At 34.8% G+C, this 25,873-nt stretch overlaps 1 protein-coding gene across 1 annotated transcript in view; it reads left to right on the top strand.

Moving 5' to 3' along the window:
• LRRIQ3 (leucine rich repeats and IQ motif containing 3) overlaps window positions 1–25,873 on the top strand; it is a 221,123-nt gene that overhangs the window by 104,402 nt on the left and 90,848 nt on the right. Inside the window, exon 5 of the mRNA XM_059137558.1 lies at window positions 11,401–11,557. Within this exon, the coding sequence (XP_058993541.1) occupies window positions 11,401–11,557 (157 nt within the window). The remainder of the gene's footprint in view (window positions 1–11,400; window positions 11,558–25,873) is intronic.

Raw genomic sequence — 25,873 nt, 5'->3', positions numbered from 1 at the left:
TAATAACAACTTAACCTCAATAGGATTCCTAAGCTTTATGCTTTTATTTTCCTCTCCTTCACATTTAGATTATTGATGTTAAAATTTATGTTTTTATGTTGTGCAACTAATAATAATTTTGCAGTTATGGTTACTTTACTATGTTTGTCTTTTTAACTTTTAAATTAGAGTTGTATTGAATTTGGCACCACCATTAGCAAATTATAAGCCGAGACCCATGTCAAGGAGCTTGCCACTTCTTTTCTTCTAGGAATTTTATGGTTTTAGGTCTTATATTCAAGTCTTCACTACATTTTGAGTTAATTTTTATATATGGTATGAAATAGTGGTCCAATTTTATTCTTTTCCATGTTGCTGTTCAGTTTTCCTAGCATTTATTGAAGATACTGTTTTATCCCTATTGTATATTCTTGGCTACTTTGTCATAAAGTAACTGATCATATATGCTGAGATTATTTCTGGGATCTCTGTTCTGTTCCATCAACCTATGTATTCAATGCCAATACCATACTCTTGATCACTATAGCTCTATAATGTAGTTTGAAATCAGGGGTCATGATGCTTCCAGCTTTGTTCTCAAGATTGCTTTGACTATTTAGGGTCTTTTGTAGTTTCATCCCAATTTTAGAATTGTCTCTTCTAGTTCTGCCATTGATATTTTGATAGGGGTTGCACTGAATATGTAGATTGCTTTGGGTAGTATAGACATTTTAACAATATTAATTCTTCCACTTAATAAGCACAGAATATCTTTCTATTTCTTTGAGTCCTTTAAAGTTTCATTAATGTCTTATACTTTTAGTATTATGGTCTTTCCCCTTCTTGATTAACCTTATACCTAGGTATTTTATTTTTTCTGATGTGATTTAAATGGGGTTGTGGTCTTGTTTTCTCTTTCTGATAGTTTGTTGTTATTGTATAGAAACAACAGATTTTTGTATATTGCAACTTTACTGAGTTCATTTATTAGTTCAAGCAGTTTTTTTAAAGAGTCTTCAGGGTTTTCTATATATAATGTAATGCCATATACAGATAGTGAGAGTTTACTTCCTCCTTTCCAGTCTGAATGCATTTTTGTGTCTTTTTTCTTGCCTAAGTGCTCTGGATAGGCCTTCCAATACTATTTTGAATAAAAGGTATCTTTGTCATGTTCCTGATCTTTGAGGAAAAGCTCTGAGGTTTTCAACATTGAAGATAATGTTAGCTGTAGGCTTGTCAGTCATATCTGGCCATGCCATGTTGAGGTACATTTTCTTTATACACACTTTATTAAGAATTTTTATCATAAATGGGTATTTAACTTTGTGAAATTTTTTTTTTCTGTATCTATTGAGATGATCCTATGAATTTTAGCCTTTGGTTTGTTAATGTGTCATGTTGATTGCTTGGCAAATGTTAAACCATCTTTATAACCCTTGAACACATCCCACTTGATCATGGTGTACAATACTTTAAATGTATTATTGAATTCAGTTTACTAATAATTTTGTTAAAGATTTGGGGTATTGGCCTATAAATTTTTTTCTTGTGATATCCTTGTCTGGTTTTGATATCAGGATAATGCTGGCCTTATAAATAAAGTTTGGAAGTGTTTCCTCTTCTATCTTTTGGAAGAGTTTGAGATGGATTGGTATTAATTCTACTTTAAATGTTTGGTAGAAGTTTCCAGTAAAGCCATCTGGTTCTGACCTTTTGTTTGTAGGGGGTTTTAAAATTGCTGATTCGTTCTACCTACTAGTAATTTGTTTATTTGAATTTGCTGTTTCTTCAAGATTCGGCCACAGAAGATTGTATGTTTCTTTGACTGTATCTGTTTCTTTTTGGTTTACCTATTTGTTAGCCTCTAATTGTTTGTTATAGTCTCACAATTTTCTGTGGTATCATTTGTAACATCTCTTTCATTTCTGATTTTATTTGATGAGACTTTTTTTCTTGCTGAGTCTACCTAAAGTTTTTTCTGTTTTGTTTATCTTTCCAGAGAAAAAGCTCTGGGTTTCATTGATCCTTTCTACTCTGTTTTTAGTCTATATTTCATTTATTTCTGCTTTGATCTTTGTTATTCCTTTCTTCCATTTGGGATTCATTTGTACTCATTTTTTTCTAGTTCCTTGAGGTGTGAAGGGATAGTTTATTTGAGATTTCTCTTGTTTTCTGAGGTAGGCATTAATTGTTATGAACTTCTTTCTTAGAACTGCTTTTGTTATATCCTATAAGTGTTAACATATCGTATTTCCATTTTATTTTGTCTCCAGATGTTTTTATTTTATTTTTTTATTTCTACATTGACTCCTTGATTGTTCAATAACATGTTTTTAGTGTCCAAATATATATGAATTTCCCAGTTTTCTTTTTATAGTTTATTTCCAGTTTTATGCCATTATGGTTAGAAAAGAAGCTTGATATGATTTTTGTCTTTTAAATTTGTTATGATTCCTTTGGTGAGCTAATATATGATCTATTCTGGAGAATGTTCTATGTGCATTTAAGAAGAATATATATTGCATTTCTTTTGGATGAAATGTTCTATATGTATTTGTTAAGTTCGTCTGGCCTCAATTTTATTTAAGATTGATATTTTCTTATTGATTTTCTATCTGGATGATTTATCTATTGACGTAACTGGGGTATAAAGTACCCTACTATCATTGTTTCACTATGAATCCCTTTAGGTCTGTTAATATGTGTTTTATGTTTATATTATCTCATGTTGGGTATATAAATATTTACAAATAATATATCCTCTTGTTTGATTGACTTCTTTATCATGATGGAATGCCCTTATTTATGTCTCACCACAGTGTTTAAAGTTTATTTTGAAAAACAACAACAACAGCAAGCAAACAAACAAAAGTCTGTTTTGTCTGATATAAGAATAGTTTCTCCAGCTTTCTGTTGGTTTTCATTTGCATGGGATATCTTTTTCATGTCCTCACCTTCAATCTTGCATCACCTGCAGTGAGTCTCTTAGAAGCAGCATATAGATTGGTCTTTAAAAAAAAAGTCCATTCTGACATTCTCTGTCTTTTTGAGAATTCAGTGCACTTACATTTAAATTAATTATTGATAGTTATGTACTTAATTGACATTTTGTTAATTGTCTTAGTATTTTTTTATTTTATTTTTTTGTTTTGTAGTTCTGTTTCTTTTTTTCTTTTGCTGTCTTCCTTTGTGTGATGACTTTCTTTTGTGATATGCTTAGATTTCTTTCTCATTATCTTTTGCTTATCTACTATAAGTATTTTTTTGGTGGCTACCATAAGGCTTAAATATAACAACTTATAATAATTTATTTTAAGTTGATAACTTAATTTTCAAAGCATTTTAAATCCCTCCATTTTACCCTTCTCCCCCAACACTTTGTTTTTGTTGTCACATTTTGCATTTTTATCTTGTTCATTCCTTAATATAGTTACCATTATTTTTATTTCTCTTGTCTTTTAACCTTCATATTAGCTGTATAAGTGACCAATCTACTACCTTTACCATACATTTATCTTCAACACTGAGTGCTGTCCTTTCATATTTTTGTTGTTGTTGTTATTTTATTGTTGCTAATTAATGTCCTTTCTTTTCAGCTTAAAAAAGTACTTTAACATTTTTTGTAAGGCAAGTTTAGTGGTGATAGACTCTGTTAGTCTTTGCTTCTGCAGAAAATTCTCTATTTCTCTTTTAATTCTGAATGGTATATGAAGCTGGGTAGAGTATTTTGGTTGAGATTTTTCTGCTTTTAGCACTTTGATATATCATACCTCTCTCTTCTGGCTTGTAAAGTTTCTGCTGAAAAATCTTTTGATAGTGTTATGAGGGCTTCCTTATATGTGCCAAGTTGTTTCTCTTTTACTGCTTTTAAAATTCTCCTCTTCTTTTTAACCTTGTCAGTTATAGTATAATGTGTCTTGGTGTAGGTCTCTGATTTCATCCTAGTTGGAACTCTTTGTGGGTCTTGGATCTGGACATACTTTTCTTTCTTCAGATAAGGGAAATTTCAACCAGTATTTCTCCAGCTATCATTTCACCCCTTTCTTTATCCCTTCTTGTGAGATTTCTATAATGCAAATGTTTGTCTACTTGACATTGTCCCATATACTCATTAGTCTGTATTTACTCTTTTTCATATTATTATTTTTTTATTTTTTATAAACATATATCTTTATCCCCAGGGGTACAGGTCTGTGAATCACCAGGTTTACACACATAACAGCACTCACCAAAGCACATACCCTCCCCAATGTCCATAATCCCACACCCTTCTCCCAACCCCCCTCCCCCCAGCAACCCTCAGTTTGTTTTGTGAGATTAAGAGTCACTTATGGTTTGTCTCCCTCCCAATTCCATATTGTTTCATTGATTCTTTCTGATGTTCTGATTGGATGAGTTCTCTTCCCTGTAATTGAGTTCATTGATCCTTTCTTCTGCTTGATCTAGTCTGTTAAGGAATCCCTCTAGTGTATTTTTCATTGTAGTTATTGATTTCTCCTGATTGGAAATTTCTTATATTTTCTATCTATTTGTTGAAGTTCTCTTAATCATTTTTCTCCGGAGTTTAATGAGCATCTATGTGACAAATTATCTGAACTCTGTTAGGTAAATTACTTATCTCTATTTTATTACAGTTTCCTCCCCTCACCCCCACCCTGAGGTTTTATCTTATTCTTTCATCCAGAATGTAACTGGGTATAAAGTATATACTTTCTACCTTTTGCTTGACTCTGTGTTGCTTTCTATGTATTAGATGTTAGCTACCTCTCCTACTCTTGAATGATTGGTCTCATGTGGGAGATGAACCTTGTTTTCTAATGCTGCCTTAGCTCTTGATTGTCTTTCAAACCCTTGCAATTTTTCAAAGAGCCTATTTATTTTTAATAGCTCCCCATATTTGAGTGTGTGTCAAAACCAGTCAGTGTCCCTATAGGGAGGATTTCATCCAATACCTAGATTCAAGCTGATTGGAAGCCAGACCCTGAAGCAGAAGCTTTTAGAGTGCAAATATATATTGTCCTGTGGGACTACAACCATAAATCCTGCTGGGCCCTTGAGCCAGGTGATCTGGATATGTCCCCTCGGTAACACTGACTATAATATTGGCTCCAAATGAGTGTGCAAGCTCCTTTCAGGGAGATACCTATGAGTTGTAGTGAAGGAGAATGCAAAGATGGCATCCCCAGTCCATATTCCCTAAGAGTGCTTCCTGGCACTAGAAGCTTGCCAAGTCTATAGTTGTCCCTATGTCTGAAACTCCAGCACTAGCAAGTAAGTCTCTTTCATAGAAAATCTGGGGATGTGTTTCTGTCTATTGTCTGTGTGGTGTCCTGTGGCTCGTAATCTGTGAGGAATTGTCTCTCTGATTGTTACAGTCTTGTGTGACTCAGGAACACAAGCTCCCTCCCCCCTACCCACCAGAGCCTGAGGATCAAGGAGTATCCCCTGGGCAGCAGCTATAAAAACCAGAATACCATCAGGTAAGAGACTTGTGCTAGAGCTTTCTTTGAGGGATGCTAGTGCTCTAGGAGAACATGGTAGAGGGAGAGAGAGTGAAATTAATGCCCACCCTCCAAGGTTTCAGGAAATATTTACAGTTAGTCCTTAGATGTGTGTTTAGCTGGGAGCTTGAACCTCAGGCTAAAGCTGTAGCCTGAAGCTAATAGTTCTTTTTAACAGAAAGATTGGACTCATGTATCTGTTGCTTTGTGCCATAGCCTGGGCATGGTAGCTGTTTAAGAACTTTTTCTCCATTAGTTACCTTTATGTGGGACCCGTGAGTATAAGCCTTACTGGTTACTAGAGCTAGTCAATATAGAGCTGTCCCCTACAGCATCTGCAAAAATCTGGGCACCAGAAAAGAGTATAAATGTCATTCAGGAAGATACTTAGCTGGCTGAACTGAAGCAGAGGGAAGGTGCAAAGGTTATATCCACTGGCCTTAGTTCTCTGAGAATACTTCCATAGGTGCTTATAATTGTGCCAAACCAGAAACCTGCCCCTCAGGCCAAATCTCCTGTGGAAGGAAATGGCCTCTTTCTCAGAAAGATTGGCAGTGTGTTTCAATGTACTATCTATTTAATGCCTGGGGATTTGTAGTCTGTCAAGAGCTTTCTTTCTAATTGTTAGAGCCTCTTGGGACCCAAGAATTCAAGTCCCCTTGTCTCCATAGCCAGGTGATTAAAGGCAGCCATAAAACAAAACAAAACAAAACAAACAGGTCACTGATAGGAAAACTGTGGCACTGGATAGGTGGAGAAGTTCTTCTCTGGTATATATGGGTGTTCTGGAGTGCAGTACAGGGAAAGTGCAAAGATGGCATCTACCAAAAAAGGAAAGAAATAGTAAAGAAGGAGACAGAAGAAGAAAAGAAAGGTGGAAAAAAAAAAAAAGAAAAGAAAAAAAAATGAAAAAAAACAAAAGATGTCACATGCTGGCTTTGGCAAGGCAGAAGGAGAGCATGCAGGAACGTGCCTGAAGCATAATGGTGACGGCCACAGGAGAGGGGATAAAAAGATGGTAACTTCCAGCTTTAGCAAGATGGGGAGAGCAGGAAGATGTCACCTACTCCTCTGATTCTGTAGGATAATCTAGTAGGTCTCTGCCCCACCAGACCAATGCTTTGAATTAGGAAATGAGTCCTTTTACCCAAATTTTGAGTGGTTTTTAAAGGACTACTTCTGCATTGGGCCCAGGATGAGTGAATCTGCATGTAGGCTCTTTAAGGAGCTGAATTTGATAGTTCATTGATCTCCATTTCTTTAGGGCCAGTTATTGGGGTTCTGTTAGTTTTTGTGTTATATTTATTTTATTTTTGTCATCTTTCATTCCTTACATTGGTATCTGCACATTTGGCTAAACAGTTTCCTTTTCCAGACTTTATAGGTTCACCTTGACAGAGACACTTCTCCAGATAGCTCAGTTTGTGTATCTGGATGTGTCTGCTGATGATGTCCTTGGGCAGGTGGTACCTGCTATTTCAGGGTCTATTTTTGGTGAGGCAGCTGTTCTGAGTGTGTACCACTGGCTGAGAAGAGTTAGATAGGACTCCTGGCTTGGTTTCTTACTTGGCTTGCCCAAGTGAGATTGGAGTGTGGGCTCTGTGGTTAGACCTAGATCAGTCTCTGGTTAGAATTATTAGGTGGTTGGGATTTGGTAGTATACTCAGCAGTAGATGAAGCTTTGAATTAGTTTTTTTGCCCTACCAGGACAGTAGGAGAGGAGTCCAGGCTTGCACATCTCATTATTTGGTGACTGAATATCCTAGTCAGCTGTGACCCGTTTCGCTCTGCAGACAGAGAAAGTCATGGACTGTGCTCTCTATTTAAGTGCCACTCTGAGCAGAGCTATTGGATGGAATACACTGTTTCTTGTGTGCTCTAGGGTAAGATTCTCAGGTTGGGCAGGCTGAAGCCAATATTCAGCAATAAGTGCAAATTAGTTTCCTTGCCTAGGTGCAGTGAGAGAAACAGTTCCAAGTCCACTTAAGTTCGTTGTTTGTGGCCTTGACTCAAAATGCCCCATGCTGAAAGCTCCCTGGCTGAACAAAACCACTGCCTTTCTTCCGAGCAGTCAGCTCTATCTGCCTGCCACTCATTTTTGCTGGATTCTCCTTCTCCTTGTAAGTGTTTGCTTCTGGGTATTCTTGGCAGCCCTTTCCGTCTGATGAAACCAGGGATCATGCTGTGCGGCACATGGTGCTATGACTTAGCTCTCTTGTGGGTGGACCACTCTAGACAACTCCCAAGTTTTCCTAAACAGGTTTTCCCATTGAGAGGGACCAGGAGCTATAGTGAGCAGTGGTGAAGCTATGAATTAGCTCCCTTGACTGGGCAAAGCAGGGGAACCCTCTAAGCCGGGTGCTATATTTGCTCTTGGGGTGAATCAGCTCTGCCCACTTCCCTCTTAGCTTGAGCGTTGCTGGTGTTCCCTGCCTGTCAAATGGTGCCGGAAGCCACGCTTTAAAGTGGTAGGGCTATGACTTAGCTCCCATGCAATGGCATACCAGGTTCCAGGGCCAGAAAATCCCCTTGTTTAATTTAATCTTACTTGGGTTCCCTTGTGCATGTATGACTAGGCCTTTTTCTTCTGCTATTTTCAGGATTTTCCCTTTGATTTTGGATTTCGGCTATTTTTTTCTAAAGATTTTATTTATTTGAGAGAGAGAGAAAGAATGGAAGAGAGAGAGAGAAAGAACACACAGAGGGAGAATGAGAGGGAGAAGACTTCCCACTGAGCAGAGAGCCTGATGCTGGTATCAATCTGAGGACCCTGAGATCATGACCTAAGCCAAAGGCAGATATTTAACTGACTGAACAACCGAGGTGCCCCTGGATTTCAGCTATTTTACTCCGATGTATCTTCATATGATTTTTATGCATTTATTTTACTTATAGTTTTTTTGAGCTCTTGGTTGTGTAGATTAATGTTTTTCATCAGATTTCAGAAAGTTTTAACACTTCTAATAATTTTTTCTGTCTTTTTTCTCTCTCTCCCCTGGTAAGTCCTATTAGTCATATGTTAGTGGATTTCTGATTTTTTTCTTCTTCTAATTCAAATCTACTGTTGAACTACTCTAGCAAAATTTTCATTCCAATTACTGTACTTTTCAACAGCAGAATTTTCATTTGGTTCTGTTTTATAATTTCTATGTCTTTATTGATAATCTCTATTTGAAAAGATCATGTTTTTATACCTTTCTTTACTTATTTGAGGCTTATTTCCTTTAAACATATTTATAATAGTTGTCTTTAAGTATTTATCTGTTATGTCTGGGATTTGTGCCCTTTCAAAGGCAGTTTCAAAGGCTTACTCTTTGGGGCGCCTGGGTGGCTCAGTGGGTTGAGCTGTTGCCTTTGGCTCAGGTCATGATCTCAGGGTCCTGGGATTGAGCCCTGCATTGGGCTCTGCTCAGCAGGGAGCCTGCTTCTTCCTCTCTGCCTGCCTCTCTGCCTGCTTGTGATCTCTCTCTGTCAAATAAATAAAATCTTTAAAAAAAAAAAAAAAGGCTTACTCTTTGCCTATACTTTTGTGTTTCTTTGTCCCATAATTTTTTGTTGAAAACTGGACATTTTAGATAGTATATTGTAACCACCCTTGGTTGATCTCCTTACCTGGACTTTTTGTTTAATAACTTAGCTACACTATGTTAGTAAACTTTATTCCCCCTGCATTGGGTAGCCTCTGGTATTGCTCCTTAGAGGGCAAACTTTTAGCCAGGTGCAGTCACCCTTGGAATGAGTGATTTTAGCGCTCTTTGAGTGCTAAAACTCTTTGAGTTTCCCCTTTTCTGATTTCTTGTTAGGCTATTCTGAAGGTATAGCACCTATTATTAACTTTCACTAATTGCCATCTGACTATTGTTTTCAACAATTCCCTGGAAATAAATTGCTCCACAATGTGATCTTTTAAAACTGAACTCTTTTCGAAAGTGATCTTTGAGGCCAGTTTTTGCAGTTTCTTCAGATCTCAGAAGAGCTCTTCTTAGCCGTCTCTTTTGGTTCTCTCTGATAAACCTCAAGATGGTTTAGTTTAGCTTTGTACTCTCTTAGAGCAACTCTTCTCCTTGTAAGTGTTTATCACTTTCTGAGGCAAGAGCTATCAGGGTTCCAGTATTCTCTCCCTATTGCACCTGAGTTAAAGCTTCTACTGTACAAGTGAGTTCTAAGAGGAGGAAGAGAGCCCAAGTTCTCTCAGACATTCTTGCTTGAAATAGATTCTCTAAAACATGGATCCAGGCTAGGGTATTTCTTGCAGTGACTCTGTAGCCCTCGACTGGAACTAGGTAGGGAAGGGATCCTGTGTTTTCTCGGTTTTGCCTTTTTGGATTAGAACTTTTGGTAGTCTGAACCTAGGTCAGGCGAGACGGAGAGAAAAGAGATAGTGAATTGTTTAAATCCAAAAGTGTCTCACTGTTCTTACTGAGCTATAATAGATTTTATTGAATAAATATTTGTTTATTTGCTGTATGCCCTTAGGATAATTTCCAGAGATTTTAAATACTTGTCTCACTGGGGAGAGGATCCACAGAACTCCTCACAACTGTATCCCAAAAACTGTCTACCTAATGTGATTCTATTCAAAACTACTTTTTTCCTAAAAACTCAACAATGATTGTCCATTCCAGTGACCTATATCAAATATATTCTTGCCTCCTTAAGCATACTTCTGACTGGCTTTTTGTACTTGCTGTTTGCTCTGCTAGAATTTTTGTATCCTGAAATTCCCACATTATCTTGTTTCTTTTCAGTATTACTATCCCAATCCAGCCTGTGTGAAAGACAATTCACTCATATCTCTAGTGTTTTATTTCTGTATTATCTATCTCTACTTAATTTTTTTGAAGATTTATTTATTTATTTGAGAGAGAGAGAGCTGGCAACAGCGATAGTGAGAGAGAGAGCAGGAGCAGGGAGGAGAGGGAGAAGCAGGATCTCCACGGAGCCAGAAACCTGACAGGGCTATCCCAGGACCCTGGATCATGACCTGAGCCAAAGGCAGATAGATACTTAACTGACTGAGCCACCAAGTTCCCCTATCTCTACTTTTAAGAGAATATAAGCTTCATGGTATTAAGGACTTTTTTCTCTTCACAGAGCACATATTGGTTACTTTCAGAATGAAAGATTTTCTTTGAAAATCCCTGGTTTCTTTCTTCTTTTGGCAGTTAGTGACCACTAAGTACTAACTAGTTAGTAGCCACTACCACTAATATGAAAAATGGGAAAAATTGCTTTCCTTGGTTAATTTTGTTTTACCTCTGCTAATGGCAGAGGTAAAACAAATGGCAACTGTTATCTTTTATAATTTTTTTTCAGTGTTCCAAGATTCATTGTTTATGCACCACACACAGTGCTTCATGCAGTATGTGCCTTCCTTAACCCCCACTACCAGGCTCACCCAAACTGCTGCCCCTCTCCCCTCCAAAACCCTCAGTTTGTTTCTCAGTGTTCACAGTCTCTCATTGTTTGTCTCTCCCTTCGATTTCCCTCAACTCACTTCTACTTGGTTCATCACTTTAATGCAAACAACTTTACTATTTCATTACATAGAATGAGAGTTACTGACTTCTGCACTGGAGGAGAAAAGTCAAAAGATTTCATACTGGTTGTCTTATATTTCTATAGAAAATTTAGTCATGTTCTTCTTGCCATTATATTATAAAATACATAGTGAAACATGAGTACAGAATTGTTTGTGGATTCATATCACCAGAGATTTCTCAGCACTCATTCATTCCTTGGTGAAGGATGATGAGCAAACCTTAGTGCCTAAGTAGTTTTATATAATAGTAATTTGAAAACAAATAGTACGTTAAATATACTACCCTGTTTTCAAAGGTGTACGTGAACTCATGAGTAGTTTTCTTTCCTTTCTTTATGGCAAAGAAACTAAATGACAATTTTCCCCCCTTATACTCAGCCCCTTGTTGCTGTGCAAAAAACGCCAGGAGAAACTTATTGGTGAATGTGAAACAAAATGGATTTACATACACAAAGGATATGAAGACAGGATCTTTAAGAATCTCTTTTTTCAACCTGAAACTAATATAATGGGAAAGCTTACACATTGGAAACATGTAAGTATAATTAGTTTATTACTTATCTTTAAAATATTTTTATTTAAGATGCTATAGCTATAATTTATGTAGCATTTGTAAAATCTCTTCATTCTCTTTTAAATATTTTCCATTATATTGTTAATATTCTGCTTGGGATTTTCTCAATGAAAGAAAAGTCATATAATAACAACACAAATATAATTTTTGTGGTGCGTTATTCTTATTACAACAATTTTTATATTTATGTTTTGTATATTTTTCTTGTATTGATTATTATAAGTAGTTATTAACATTAATGTAAAAATCTCTTCATAGTAGTTGAAAACTTAAAAAAGTATTTAGTTTATTAAAGGCTGTTAATACTATATATATTCATTCATTGTTTTTTGCTAAGTTATGTATTGCTTTGAGGACACGTTGAAAATAGAAAGAAGCTTTTATTTATTGAGTGCCTACTATGTATCAGGCACTGTGCTAGATATTTTGCATGTGTTCTGTAATTTATTCTCCACAACACTGTAAGATAGATATTTTTATCTCATTTTTTAAATAGGGAAAGTAAGGCTCTGATGGGGGCATAATTGAGTGGCATTGCTAAAACTCAACTTCAGGTTTTCTGACTCCAGAATTTGTGCTTTTTTTAATCTTTAGAGTTTTTTTTTTTTAAATTTGGATATTATATAATGGTAGAAATGAAGACTTGGCATTGTATTATAACTAACTAGAACAAACTTTTAATAATGTGTAAAGCGCTGTTTGTGGTAACTTCTTCACAAATGAGACTGTTTCTAAGTAGCTTGCACTACAAATGTTTCCATTATATTAACATGATTAGAAAGGACTACAAAAGGTCCAGACTCTCATTAGTCTGATTTCAGTGTTATTGAAGACATGTATTCTAGAAATAGCACAGGAATATCTTCCAAGCCCTTAAAACCCACAAAAAATTACTCATTGAATTAAAAATATAGGTTTAAAGACATATGTATCTCATTCAAAACTTTTTCCTCATTAGCACATAGTGCCCACTGTATTAATTTGCTCTATATGATACTATGTTTTATAAAAGAATTATGCTCATTTGAAGTGTCTTTTGGTCCTCTATGTAGAACATAAACTCACTAATTTTGAACATGAAACCTGCTTTTCTATATGCTTTATGCAGAGGAGACTTTCATTGACTATTGCATATGGTACATATCCAATTGACAACCGATTTGGATATATATTATGTATTTATAAAATACTTACACATATATACATAGGCATATATCCAAATGCAAAATATTATGTACATATATGGGTATATATGTATATATAGGTATATGTTGTTATGGTAAGTGACTACTATATGTGCATAAATAGAAATAAAATATTCATATTATAGAGACATTTTATTTAATATCTGTGAAGTTAGGTAGAATATATCACTGTCAGGAAGTATTTTGAATGTTAAGAAATATTGGAAATATATTCACTATAAGGAGTTTTCTAAAGCTCTTTAATATCATTGGTAATTCTGCTAACCATATCACTATTAATATTAAGAACTATTCTTTCATATTCTATAAATATTTATATTGTCCTATGCTTTTTCACTCTTTATAGCTATTACTTATAAAACATTATAGAAGTTGCTCAGCTCAATTTCTCAAGAGTAATTGAAATTATTCTAACGTGTGAGGTTCATCTTTGAGTCTTTAATTTTTCTGTATAAAATTGTTGTTCCATCTTCTGGTGGCTTCATTTGTAGTCTCCTCTTTAGCTCACTTATTTGGTGTACTATTCTTTTGTTATTTTTCTTTCTTACATAACTCGTTATTGTGACTTAGTGCTTGGTTAATTAGAAACTATAGTGAGAACAAGTGATGCCATAGAATGCCTTCGAGAATCTAGGATCCAAGAAACATTTAAAAAAGCTAAGTAGGGGAAAGGGAGGAAAAATAAAATACTAGGAATTTATTTTAAATTTTTGAAATTTATTTTATTATTTATTTTATTTTATTTATTCATTTCTAATTTATTTATTTTATTATTTTATTTCATTTATTTTATTTTATGGGAATTTTTAAATTTTTTTTAAATTTTTTATTTTTTATAAACATATATTTTTATCCCCAGGGGTACAGGTCTGTGAATCACCAGGTTTACACACTTCACAGCACTCACCAAAGCACATACCCTCTCCAATGTCCATAATCCCACCCCCTTCTCCCAAACCCCCTCCCCCCAGGAACCCTCAGTTTGTTTTGTGAGATTAAGAGTCACTTATGGTTTGTCTCCCTCCCAATCCCATCTTGTTTCATTTATTCTTCTCGTACCCACTTAAGCCCCCATGTTGCATCACCACTTCCTCATATCAGGGAGATCATATGATAGTTGTCTTTCTCTGCTTGACTTATTTCGCTAAGCATGATACGCTCTAGTTCCATCCATGTTGTCGCAAATGGCAAGATTTCATTTCTTTTGATGGCTGCATAGTATTCCATTGTGTATATATACCACATCTTCTTGATCCATTCATCTGTGGATGGACATCTAGGTTCTTTCCATAGTTTGGCTATTGTGGACATTGCTGCTATAAACATTCGGGTGCATGTGCCCCTTTGGATCACTACGTTTGTATCTTTAGGGTAAATACCCAATAGTGCAATTTCTGGGTCATAGGGCAGTTCTATTTTCAACATTTTGAGGAACCTCCATGCTGTTTTCCAGAGTGGCTGCACCAGCTTGCATTTCCACCAACAGTGGAGAAGGGTTCCCCTTTCTCCGCATCCTCGCCAGCATCTGTCATTTCCTGACTTTGTTCAAATAATGGAAAGGATTAGCAAAGAGAGGAATTCAAGTTTTAATAACTAGATAAGTAATCAGTATCTGTTTTTCTCCTGTTTGGGGATGGGAAGAGATAGAGGAGTCAGTTCAAGTTACATTTATTTAAGAAATGCTGTGCTGCAAAGCTAGAAGTCCATATAAGCATCCCGAATTTATGGTGCATGCTTAAGCTATTGAAGGAGATACAGAACCAAAAGTCAGGATTCATCAGTAAGGAATCTGATTAAAAAAAAAAAAAAAGTGGGTCAGAGGAAATTGAGGGTCTAGAACAATTGCTAGTGACATTATTTATCCATGGCTTATGTGGTCAAATGGTGATTGGTCCTTTTGCAGAGGAGGAACTTAGATACAGAATTATGATGGTCAATTGGAACAAGTTTGGGGGAAGTTTATATATTATGATGGATTTTAGGGAGATTTAGATACTCTTATGATGGATTTTGCTAGGATACCGTAGAATACTTGAAATTTTCTTTGATGTAGTCAACCCTTTTCCTCAAAGCTTACTGTGGAAAATATGTGTCTAGGGAGTAATAGCAAACAAAGCAGTTTCTAACTGGGATGTTGACCTGAAATTCCATTGAAAAATTTTAGTAATTTTGGCTAGACTATAAGATATTCTTCATTATTTATGTTTTGTTAGCTTTGTATTATTCTTTCACTTATTTCCTATATTACAGACATAAATTTTAGAAGAGATACAGTATAAGAGAGAGTCACACCCATTGGAGCCAAAAGGGAAGAGATTCAGAAGAAAGGAAAGCAATTTGCCATGTATTTATCTCAGAGGTAGCCTAGTTGCTCCTTTTTCTCCTACCCTGACACCCTCACATAGGAAGCTTCCTTAAGCTGGCTTAGTCATATGTTGTTAGGAAGGAGAGAAAGCATCTCAGAGATAAAAAAGAGTGATGGCCAGGAATCTTAAGTTTCAGCCTCATGGAAAGAAAGAATAAATCTGTTTTGTAATCTCAATCTTCTTTGACAGCCTACCTCCTAGAATCATGATCTATTTTTTTTTTTCTTAGAACTTGAGCAACACCTTCCCTTCTTGAAGCATAAAGGTTAGAATTACATAACCTTTGTTTTGACACATTTTCTGGAGTGGGTGGATATGTTCTCCCTAGCCAGCAACAAAATGAGGAGAGGGATCAATAAGGCAATCCAATCCAATTTTTCTGGAAAGGATTTCTTACTTGGAACCACTTTTAATACGTTGGATATTCAAATCTTTTTTTTTTTTTTTTTTTAAAGATTTTATTTATTTATTTGACAGAGAGAAATCACAAGTAGATGGAGAGGCAGGCAGAGAGAGAGAGAGGGAAGCAGGCTCCCTGCTGAGCAGAGAGCCCGATGCGGGCCTCGATCCCAGGACCCCGAGATCATGACCTGAGCCGAAGGCAGCGGCTTAACCCACTGAGCCACCCAGGCGCCCTGGATATTCAAATCTTATACTCCTTTATGCTATTGTATGTTTCCTGGAGACACTGGACATAATCTAATATGGCAGTCATCTATACTAAAGTAAAATTTGCTTTAGATAGCTGATTTGGTTGAAATTTAAGAAAATTTTTATTGATTTGTTTCCTTGCCTCCAAAACTTTTTCTCATAACTAATGCTGATGGTATACACATGCCATATTGAACACATTTTCATAAAACAAAATAGAACATGTTTTCAAATACAGTCCTCCTCTGAACCTTTTCCATTATTATTAAATACGTTTTCCTAAAGATATATAAGCTTTCAGATTGGCTTCTTTCACTTAGTAATATGCATTTATCTTTCCTCCTTCTCTCATGGCTTAATAGCTCATTTCCTATTATTTCATTGTCTGAGTGTACTGCAGCTTATCCATTCATCTTTGAAGAACCTCTTAGTACTTCCAAGTTTTGGCAATTAGGAAAAAAGTTTCTATAATCATCCCTGTGCAGGCTTTTGTGTGGACATAAATTTTCAGGTTTTTTAGGTTAATGTAGTGGAGCATGATTGCTGAATCATATGGTAAGAATATATTTAATTTTGTAAAAGTCTGCCAAGCTGTCTTCCAAAGTGGCTGTACCATTATGCATTCTTACCAGCAATGAATGAGCTCTCATTCATTGCTCCATATCTTTGCCAGGATGTGGTGGTTCTAGTATTCTAAATTTTGGCTACTCTAATAGATGTCTAATAATGTCTTGTTGCTTTAACTTGTAATTTTTTAATGACATATACATATTTTCATGTTTACTTGCCATCTGTATATCTTTGTGAGCTGTAGTTCTCTTTTTACTATTAAAAGATGAGTTGATTTATCACATGTCCTATGTGAGTTAGAGGAAAGAAAAGGGCTCACCTTAATCAGGGCTACTATGCAGTGTACAAGTGCATTTACATCATTGTCTATGTAGATTATGTTCCCTGGGGTTGTGCACAGCACAACTTGCACAGAAGGATGAGTTTGCCCTAATTTTATAAATCCAAGTAACTAATCATATATGAGGATTATTTTTGTGTGCCAAGAAATACTGAATTTACTTTTGCCTTCTTTTTCTAGCTCAACAGTAAGTGATAATAAGCAAATATAGGGAGGTTGATCTTCTACTGGATTCAGGAGATAAAGATTTGGTTACCTTATTTTAATGATATGAGGTGTTAAAAAGAAACTTAAAGATATTTTATTTTTAAATTTCTTTTTTGTGTGTGTGAAATAAGAGTGCTTTTTTTATACTGGAAACTGATCTTTATTTTCAATGTGTTTCTGTAATGTTGTTCCAACCTATGTAATTCTGTAAGAAAGAAGCTTTGTGATGACAGTCTTTAAAAATTGTCCTTTGTCATTGTCTGTCATTTTTGGGGCCCCATCAGCAATTCAGTTCATTTCAAATGGGTATCTTTTGAATATTTACAATGTCCTTAGCATTGAAAGAAACTGAAGCCTTAGAAAATTGGAATCAAGCATGTTCTATGCTGGAACTTTTAGGGAGAGAGGGAAAAGCTAAGAAAAGCTCACTGGGTAGGGACTGACATATATAAAGTGTAGGACTGAGAGGAGTATACAGATTCAAATCTATTTTAGTTGCTTACATCTAATGGGTCTGACCAAAAGAGATAGAGCTATCCTGAGTATTAAGACTTCAGGGAAATAGTGGCTTTTAGTGGTAGGTGGAAGTATGAGATATTGGAATAGTATATACGGACAGATGCTAGGGTTGCCTGAGGCTAAAGTTAATTTAAGCTTAATTCAGCCCTCTCTTAGGTTAAAAAAAAACAATAATGATGGTTCAAACGTGAAAGTGAAGCTTAATGACCTCATCAATACTTAGGGAGCTAAATGTAGCCATTTAATAAAGTTTTGCAGGTATTTATTGTGTGCTTTTTAGGTATCAGGTTCTCTCCTCATCACTGACAGTAAAAATAAATAAATCAGTGTCCCCTTTAATCGAAGATTTTACCGAGACTAAAAAGAGAAGACTTGGAACTAGATGAATAAGATTAGGGCAGAAATATGCAAGGATAATATTACCATTTGTGGTTTCTCAGATGCAAGGAGTGTCATTAGCTGAGAGTTCCAGCTTTTCGTTTAGTTTAGGTTTTTTTTTTTTTTCTTTTTTTTTTCTTCAGGGTCCAACTCTGCTTTCAAGTCTAGGTCACACTATTTTCTTTAGGCAAACTCCAGCCAATTAATGAGTAAGGCAGTATTACAAGGACCTGGCCGTTTCTACTCAGTGTGGGATTTTCAGACAGACAAGACTTTGCTTCAGAGTTCCAAGGTGGTTGGCTCTCCCTGATTAATCCACTTCCTCCATTTTCCTTTAACTGGTGTTACTTCCCAGTAAACCATTTGCACACTTAATTCTGTCTTGGTATTTCATTTCTGGGAAAACCCACCTGTAACCATTTATGTGATTAGTGCCGTAAGATTCAGACAGGAAGATTGAAGCCAAGCAATTGCAGAATAAATTTTGAAAAGCAGCAAGTGAACACTATTTTAATACAAATCGAGGTGAAAACTTTGGGAGTTGCCAAGGTCAGTAGGAAAAAGAGAATTGAGCAAAGAATTCACCTAATAGCATAACCCATCTAGAAGAAGTAAAGAGATAGAAGCTATGAAGTGCTGTTGGTACTGCTCAACAGATAATTTGGTGCACTGAAGTGAATAAAGAAGAATTAAATGACTTAAACCTGAGACAGATAGAAATTAGGAAAAAATTATAAGGAGATTATTTTAAGTTATGCCAGATGATAACTTTATTGGTATCTCCCCCCATTGGTATGTTTTAATATCAATAATATGCAATAATATTGTCCCCTAGTAATCACAAAACAATTATAAATACAAATGTAAATAAAATCTTTTTATTATTAATATTTTTCAGTGAAGTGCCTGTCTTTTCTATTTTTGAAAATTATCTTTTCTTCACAATCATAGTTCCATCTCTGCTCCATCTCAGCTCCATCTCAGAATCTTCACATATCTGCATGCTACTTTGACATTTTAGAACTTGTCGGAGAACAATTGACAATATATCTACAGATTTCCTTTTGTTAAAATATATAATTTGGATGTAATCTTTTGCTCTGTGTAAAAGACATTGTGTACACACTTCCACAGACTATAATGGGTATTTCTGCCTGAAATATTTCCTGGAGAGGCAAGAAATCTACCTGGTACCCATCAGCTTGGCTCTCTTCATTACTCAGTTTCTTATCTTTTTGAGCAACTGACTCAGAGGAGAAGCTTAATTTTATACCAAGCAGAAAACTGACTTACGTTTATGCCCTTCAAGTATTTTCATTTGCTTTATTACCACGCACTAAGGATTGCCATAATTATTGGGTCACCTGAAAGTTCAAAACTTGAGATTTTATGCATTATCCAGATCTTGGTTTTCTTTAGGACTGTTCATTTATATCTCATGGTATAGCCTTGAGTTTGAATGATGTGGACAGTATCCCCTCCTTGGGCAGACATGGGCTTTGATATTTTACTCTTGACCTCCTGAGACATCAAACATATAATTTAGTTTGTAAGTTGTTTTTTCCTGATCTACAAATATTATTAGAACAAAAACAATATTGAATATTGGGTTTACCTCTCTGGGATTTTGATTTCTGATAAATCTTTAAATTTGGATCGTTGACCTGATAAATCCTAATTTTCTTGAGAAATAATTCCTGTTTTATGAAGACTTTAAAAAAATTTCATTTGGCTTTTTTGAAATTCAAAATTGGCCCAAATTTCTATTCTGCCAATCTTGGATGTGGTTGTTTTGACTTCCCATATTTTCTATTATTAAATAACTAGTTCATTTTCCTTCGATCTGATAACCATCTTCATTTATTTATTTATGTTTTTAAAAGTATATTTTAAATATCAAATCTCTTTTTCTTTATATTGATTTTAAAATTTAATTTTAAGTGTTAATATTATTACACAGTGTTTCTTTTTTCCTTTTTTATTACTTAAATTCAATTAGCCAACATACAGTAAGTACATCGTTAGTTTCAGATATAGAGTTTAATAATTCTCATCAGTTGCATATGGCACCCAGTGCTCATCACATTACGTGCCCTCGTTAATGCCTATCACCCAGTTACCCCATCCCGCAACCCATCTCCTCTACAGAAATCCTGTTGGTTTCCTATAGTTAAGGGTACATGGTGTTTCTTCTTCCTATCACTACCATGAGTAGCCTATATATTTTATATTACTTTTTGAGATTTGGCAGTTATTATCTGTATTTTAGGGAATATTAATTACCTAACAATTGTCAGTACTTTTCTTAACAAGTTCTTATTTCAGTTTTTTAAAAATAAATATTTTTATAGGTTCTTGTTTGTTCTAGGTAATCTACCTTGAAACTTGATTTGTTATAATTCCATAGGTGCTGCAAAAAATTCATATTTATGATTCAAAAAGAGAAAAAATATATTAAAATATATTAAAATCTAGTTAATAATTTCAAATGAAAGTTAATGATAAATGTGTTGTTCTGCACATTTTTAGTTATTTTCTGTTTCAGTTTTTTCAAATGCTAAAATAATTTGCCAATTTATTTGGCTTTTTCCTTACATTATTAACTTATCATAACACTAAAATTGTTATAGTTTTTTAAAAACTTGAATCCAAAAATCACCTGGAAATTTTTAATGATTTTTCTCCAGTCTCTTTTCATTATATTAATTATTTTGGGTACTTCATATCTTTGACATTTCATTATAACTCTGACAAGCACTACTGAAACTGAATTGTCAACTCTACAATATTTTTTATAATATCTCTACTGAGATAAATTTGCATAACCTAAAGTTCATCCTTTTAAATTATTCGATTCAGTGATTTTAAGTATATTCACAGACTTCTGCAATCATTACCATTATCTAATTCCAGAACATTTTCATTGCCCCAAAATGAAATCCCATACCATTAGCAATTATCCTTGTGGGCCCTTGCGACCATTAATCTATTTTCTATATCTATGAGTTGGCCTATTCTGGGCATTTAATATACATAGAATAATAAAATATGTGGTCATTTGTGTCTTGCTTCTTTCACTTAGCATATTGTTTCCAAGATTCATCCATGTAGTATCATGTATCAGTATTTCATTCATTTTTATGGCCAAATAATATTTTATTGTATAACTGCCACATTTTGTAATCTATTCATTAAGTAGGTTGCTTCCAATTTATGACTTATTAATAATGCAGCTGTGAACATCCATATACAAATATTTGTGCAGACATATTTTTCAGTTTTCTTGGATAGATACATTGTAGTGGAGTTGTAGGAGGATGAGATGGTAATAAATTTTTGAGGAAATAACAAACTGTTTTCCATGGCAGTTGTACCATTTACATTCATATCATCAATTTATGAGAGTTTTAATTTCTCCAAATCCTCACTACTTGTTATTATCTGCCTTTTTTATTTTAACCAGCCTGGTCAGTATGAATTGGTGCATCACTGTGATTTAAACTTTTATTTCCCAATAACTAATGATGATGAGGACATTTTCACATATTTATTGGACACTTGTATGTCTTTGGAGAACTGTCTATTCAAATACTTTCATCATTTTATAATAGTTTTTTTATTATGTTCAATTAGCCAACATATAGTAGTACATAAATAGTTTTTGAGGTAGTGTTCAGTGATTCATTAGTTGCATGTAATACCCAGTGCTCATCACAATATGTGCCCTCACCTGGTTACCCCATTCCCCCACTTCTCTCCCTTCTGTAACCCTCAGTTTGTTTCCCAGAGTCCAGAGTCTCTCATGGTTTTTCTCCCTCTCTGATTTCCTCCCATTCCTGTTATGTAGGTTGTCTTTGACTTTTTAAATTTGAAACACAAAAACTTTAATTTTGATGAAACGTAATTCATCTCTTTTTTTCCTTGATCACTTATATTTTTCATGTCAAATATAAGAAACAATTATCCGAACCAAGGTCTTAAAAGATTTATTTCTGTGTTTTTTCTTTCTTTCTTTTTTTTTTTTTAGATTATTTATTTATTTGTCAGAAAGAGAGAGAGTAAGAGAGAGAGAGAGTGAGAGCACAGGAGCAGGAGAGCAGCAGGCAGAGGGAGAAGCAGACTCCCTGCTGAGCAAGGAGCCCAATGTGGGACTCCATTCCAGGACCATGGAATCATGACCTGAGCTGAAGGCAGACAGTTAACTGACTGAGCCACCCAGGCATCCCTATTTCTATGTTTGTTTTTTCTAAGAGTTTTATAATCTTAGCTCTTCTATTTAGGCCTACAGTTCATTTTTAGTTTATATAGTATGAATTAGGAATCCAACATTGGGGATATCAAGTTGTACAGAACCATTTTTTTGAAAGGAAAAATGAAAACTCATCCTTCTATTGAATTATCTTGATATCCTTGTCAGAATTCAATTGACCATATGCAAGTGTTTGTTTCTGGACTCTTAAGTTCTGTTCTATTGATCTATATGTCTACCCCACACAATAACTTGACATTGCAAAGTTTTGTTACTTAAATAATATACTATTGAAGAACAAGATCCAGTATCCTAAGAACCTTCAGTAGTATAATTTGATTATCATAATTATTATTTAAATCTATTACCCTATAATTTTTGTTTTATACCATTATACTCACATTAAAAAAATAAATATGTAAACTCCTCCCACGTATAAAAATGTTATATTACTTACCTTCAAATTTTTTTAAAGTTTGCAATTTTAAGATTCATGCATAGATAGAAAATCCGACATGAAGAGCAAGTTTCTGAGAGTTGACAAATGAAAAGAATATTCAAAGGCCTTAGAAACAATTGATGGTTTGTCCATCCATAGAACACTGGTTTATTCCACTGGTGGTATAGTATAGATTTCATGACATTTTTAATCATAAAAGCAGCTTTGCCTGCATATTTTAAAGGCAATAGATATATGCATAAGTTTATACATATAAATAAGTATCAATATAACTACCTTATAGGAGTGTTAGAACTTGGTTAAATTTCTAATTTTATGTTCTTTAATGATTTTATTTTTCCACCTTAGCATGCTTTAGGGAAATGAAGAAGAGTGGAGTTTTTTTGGTCTTTAGGAATTTGTTGTTTAGGGCACTTGGGTGGCTCAGTTGGCCGAGTGTCTGCATTTGGCTCAGGTCATGATCTCAGGGTTCTGGGATCAATTCCCACATTGGGCCCCTTGCTCAGTGGGGTGTCTTCTTCTCCCCCTCCCTCTATTTCTCCCCCTCCTCCTGGCTTGTACTCTCCCTCCCTCTCCTTCTCTCTCTCTCAAATAAATAGAATCTTTAAAAAATGAATTTGTTGTTTAGATGAGATAATGATGACAATATGTCTGTATAGTTAAGCATCAGATGTGTGGTGGAACATATGAAAAATTTAATGTCAAAAAAGAAAAGATCAAGGGTAACATTTCAAAAATGTATGAACAAAGCTGTGAAAATGAGGCTTAGCTTGGAAGATATGTGAATGGAAAGGAAACTATCCTAATTATACTAAGAGATTTATGAGAGGAATTGTGGAAAGTAAAGTTGGGTAGGGCTGTTAATGGATATTTTGATTTTCACCTTTGTGCTTAAAATTAAAATGATTATTTGGCAAACAATAGTATCTCTACATTTTAATACCATATGTGCTGTTATACCTGTGAAATTACTTAGAATCAACAAGTTACATTTGTTATTCAAACTTTTGTATAGATGGTGGGTGACCAAATGTTAGAATGGTTATTTAATTGTTTTATTTATGATATAAAGAAGAGAGTAAAGTCTGAAATCTTATAGCCATCAGACTAAAGTTTTCTTGATAGTAAAATATCATAGAGAGATGACAAGAAAATGTAGGAAGGTTTCCAGATGAAAGAGGAAAGAGCATAAAAGAGGCTATAGATTTCAGAGCCTTTTAAAATTTTATTTCATTTTATCTTTTCAATGTTTTTTTCTCATTATTCTGTTATAAACAGTACACTTCAGCTGGTTCAATCTCCAGTCTCTTTGTTTATTCTTACCTGTTTGCCACATGATTTCCTTATGTAAATTAAGCATCATGTACTTTTTCATATCTGCTTAATTCATGTTCCCACTTTCCTCAAGATGCTTTACAATGAGCTCAACCTTCTTTTTTTTTTTTTTTATAAAGATTTTATTTATTTATTTGACAGACAGAGATCACAAGCAGGCAGAGAGGCAGGCAGAGAGAGAGAGAAGGAAGCAGGCTCCCTGCTGAGCAGAGAGCCTGATGCGGGACTCGATCCCAGGACCCTGAGACCATGACCCGAGCCGAAGGCAGCGGCCTAACCCACTGAGCCGCCCAGGCGCCCCTGAGCTCAACCTTCTGATGACATTTACAGTATTTACAATTGGCATTCAAATTGGAACATTTACATTTTATCTTATTATTCACAGGAAAAGGTATTTTAATTAAAGTAAAACTGTTTAGGTTAATTAAGAAAGAATTTGAAGTAGTACAGGAGACACAGAATGGTTATGGTTTGAGGGACTAGCAAAGGAGAGTCAGTTTGGTAAGTAGCTCCACATCTAATGAGTACTGTCACCTTTATTCACCATCACATGTCTAGCAACAATTGATGAACTACTGTGAAAAGCTTAGCAGCATTGAAATTGGGTCAGGTTGAAATAGAAAGCTGGTATTAATGAGATCTGTCCTCAAGTATCAAGGCCTAGACACTGTGTTAAAGGACTGTCTTAAGAAGAAAACTGGTGTTAGAGATTGCATTGCTGGAATGAAGGCTTGGGAAATGACCCAAGGCAGATGTCAACTTAGAACTGGGAAACATGGCGAAGGCAAATAGAGTGATGAAGGCTGAGAAGGAGATAAAAAATTAATTACCAGAATTATGTGGCAGGCTTTGAGCAAATGTAAATTAATATGGAACTCTAAGTATTGCTCCAGAGAAGCTAATTGTCTCTTATCTCAGGCCCTAGAATTGGAGAGTGGAGTCTGTATTTGAGGATTTAATAGCTCCAAAGGAGGGAAAGGGTAATTACCCGAACAGAGTGTATCTCATCAGCAGCTTTTCCTTCAAGACAGAACCATTGCTGCCTATTGTGAGAGATTCCAGTATTAAAATTAACTATATTTGATCTTGGCTGCTATGAATTAGCCAATTATTGAAGGAAAGTCTTTTCTTTTTCATATATAGAGCTGATATATAAAATTTTAGCATTGTTTTGTGTCTTCCTTCCAATTCACCTCCATTCTAGCACATTCCCTTCTTTCTACAATATCCATCAAATGCTCTGTACATAAAGTAGGCACTAAAATGCCTTCATTCATTCACCTTAAGTTCTTGGCACCAAGGCCAAAACCTCCTTCCCAGAATCTCTTTACTTATTTTTCTGTTTAAGAATGTGGTTGTTCCCAGAATTGTTCCTCTCTATCTGTCTGTCTTCACTTCAGCTTGCAGCATCAAACAAAAGAATAAAGTCCCTGGTAATGTCCCAGTACCAAGATTTGGTCTTTTTCAATATTAAGTAAGTACGTTTTCCTGATTTGACTGGAGTATGGTTACTATTATTTTTCTTGTGTATGTTTCTACTTAAGTTTATTTATATGATGCTTCCTTGGAAAGTGACTTTTATGTGGATGTCTTTACTCTAGGAAAATAAATCACTTTATGACAGGTTGTATTTTATTTTGTTTTGCTACCCTTTATCTAGCACAGTGAAATGCACATAGGAGGCACTTAACAAATATTTACTGATTGAAAACACTATTTATTGCATTTAAAAGAAGTATAATCTAAACTCTACTTATATTATTTTGAATTATAACTCATGGAATAATTTTATTATATTTTCTTAAAATATTATTCCACCATGCTACTATGAAGAAAGTAGCTAACAGAAATCTGTTTATCATTGAGCTTTTTCTATGTGGGCAGGAAGAAATAAGGTTATCATTGAAAGATAACAGATGAAAGTAAGATGCAAGTCAAAAATAAAACAGTGCAAAAAGATCTTACAAAGTTATGAACTATGTATATAAGACATTTTT

Source organism: Mustela lutreola, chromosome 10 (genome assembly GCF_030435805.1).
Source record: "Mustela lutreola isolate mMusLut2 chromosome 10, mMusLut2.pri, whole genome shotgun sequence".
Classification (NCBI taxonomy): domain Eukaryota; kingdom Metazoa; phylum Chordata; class Mammalia; order Carnivora; family Mustelidae; genus Mustela; species Mustela lutreola.
The sequence above is the reverse complement of the archived record's forward strand: the minus strand, read 5'-3'. Positions and strand labels throughout refer to the sequence as shown.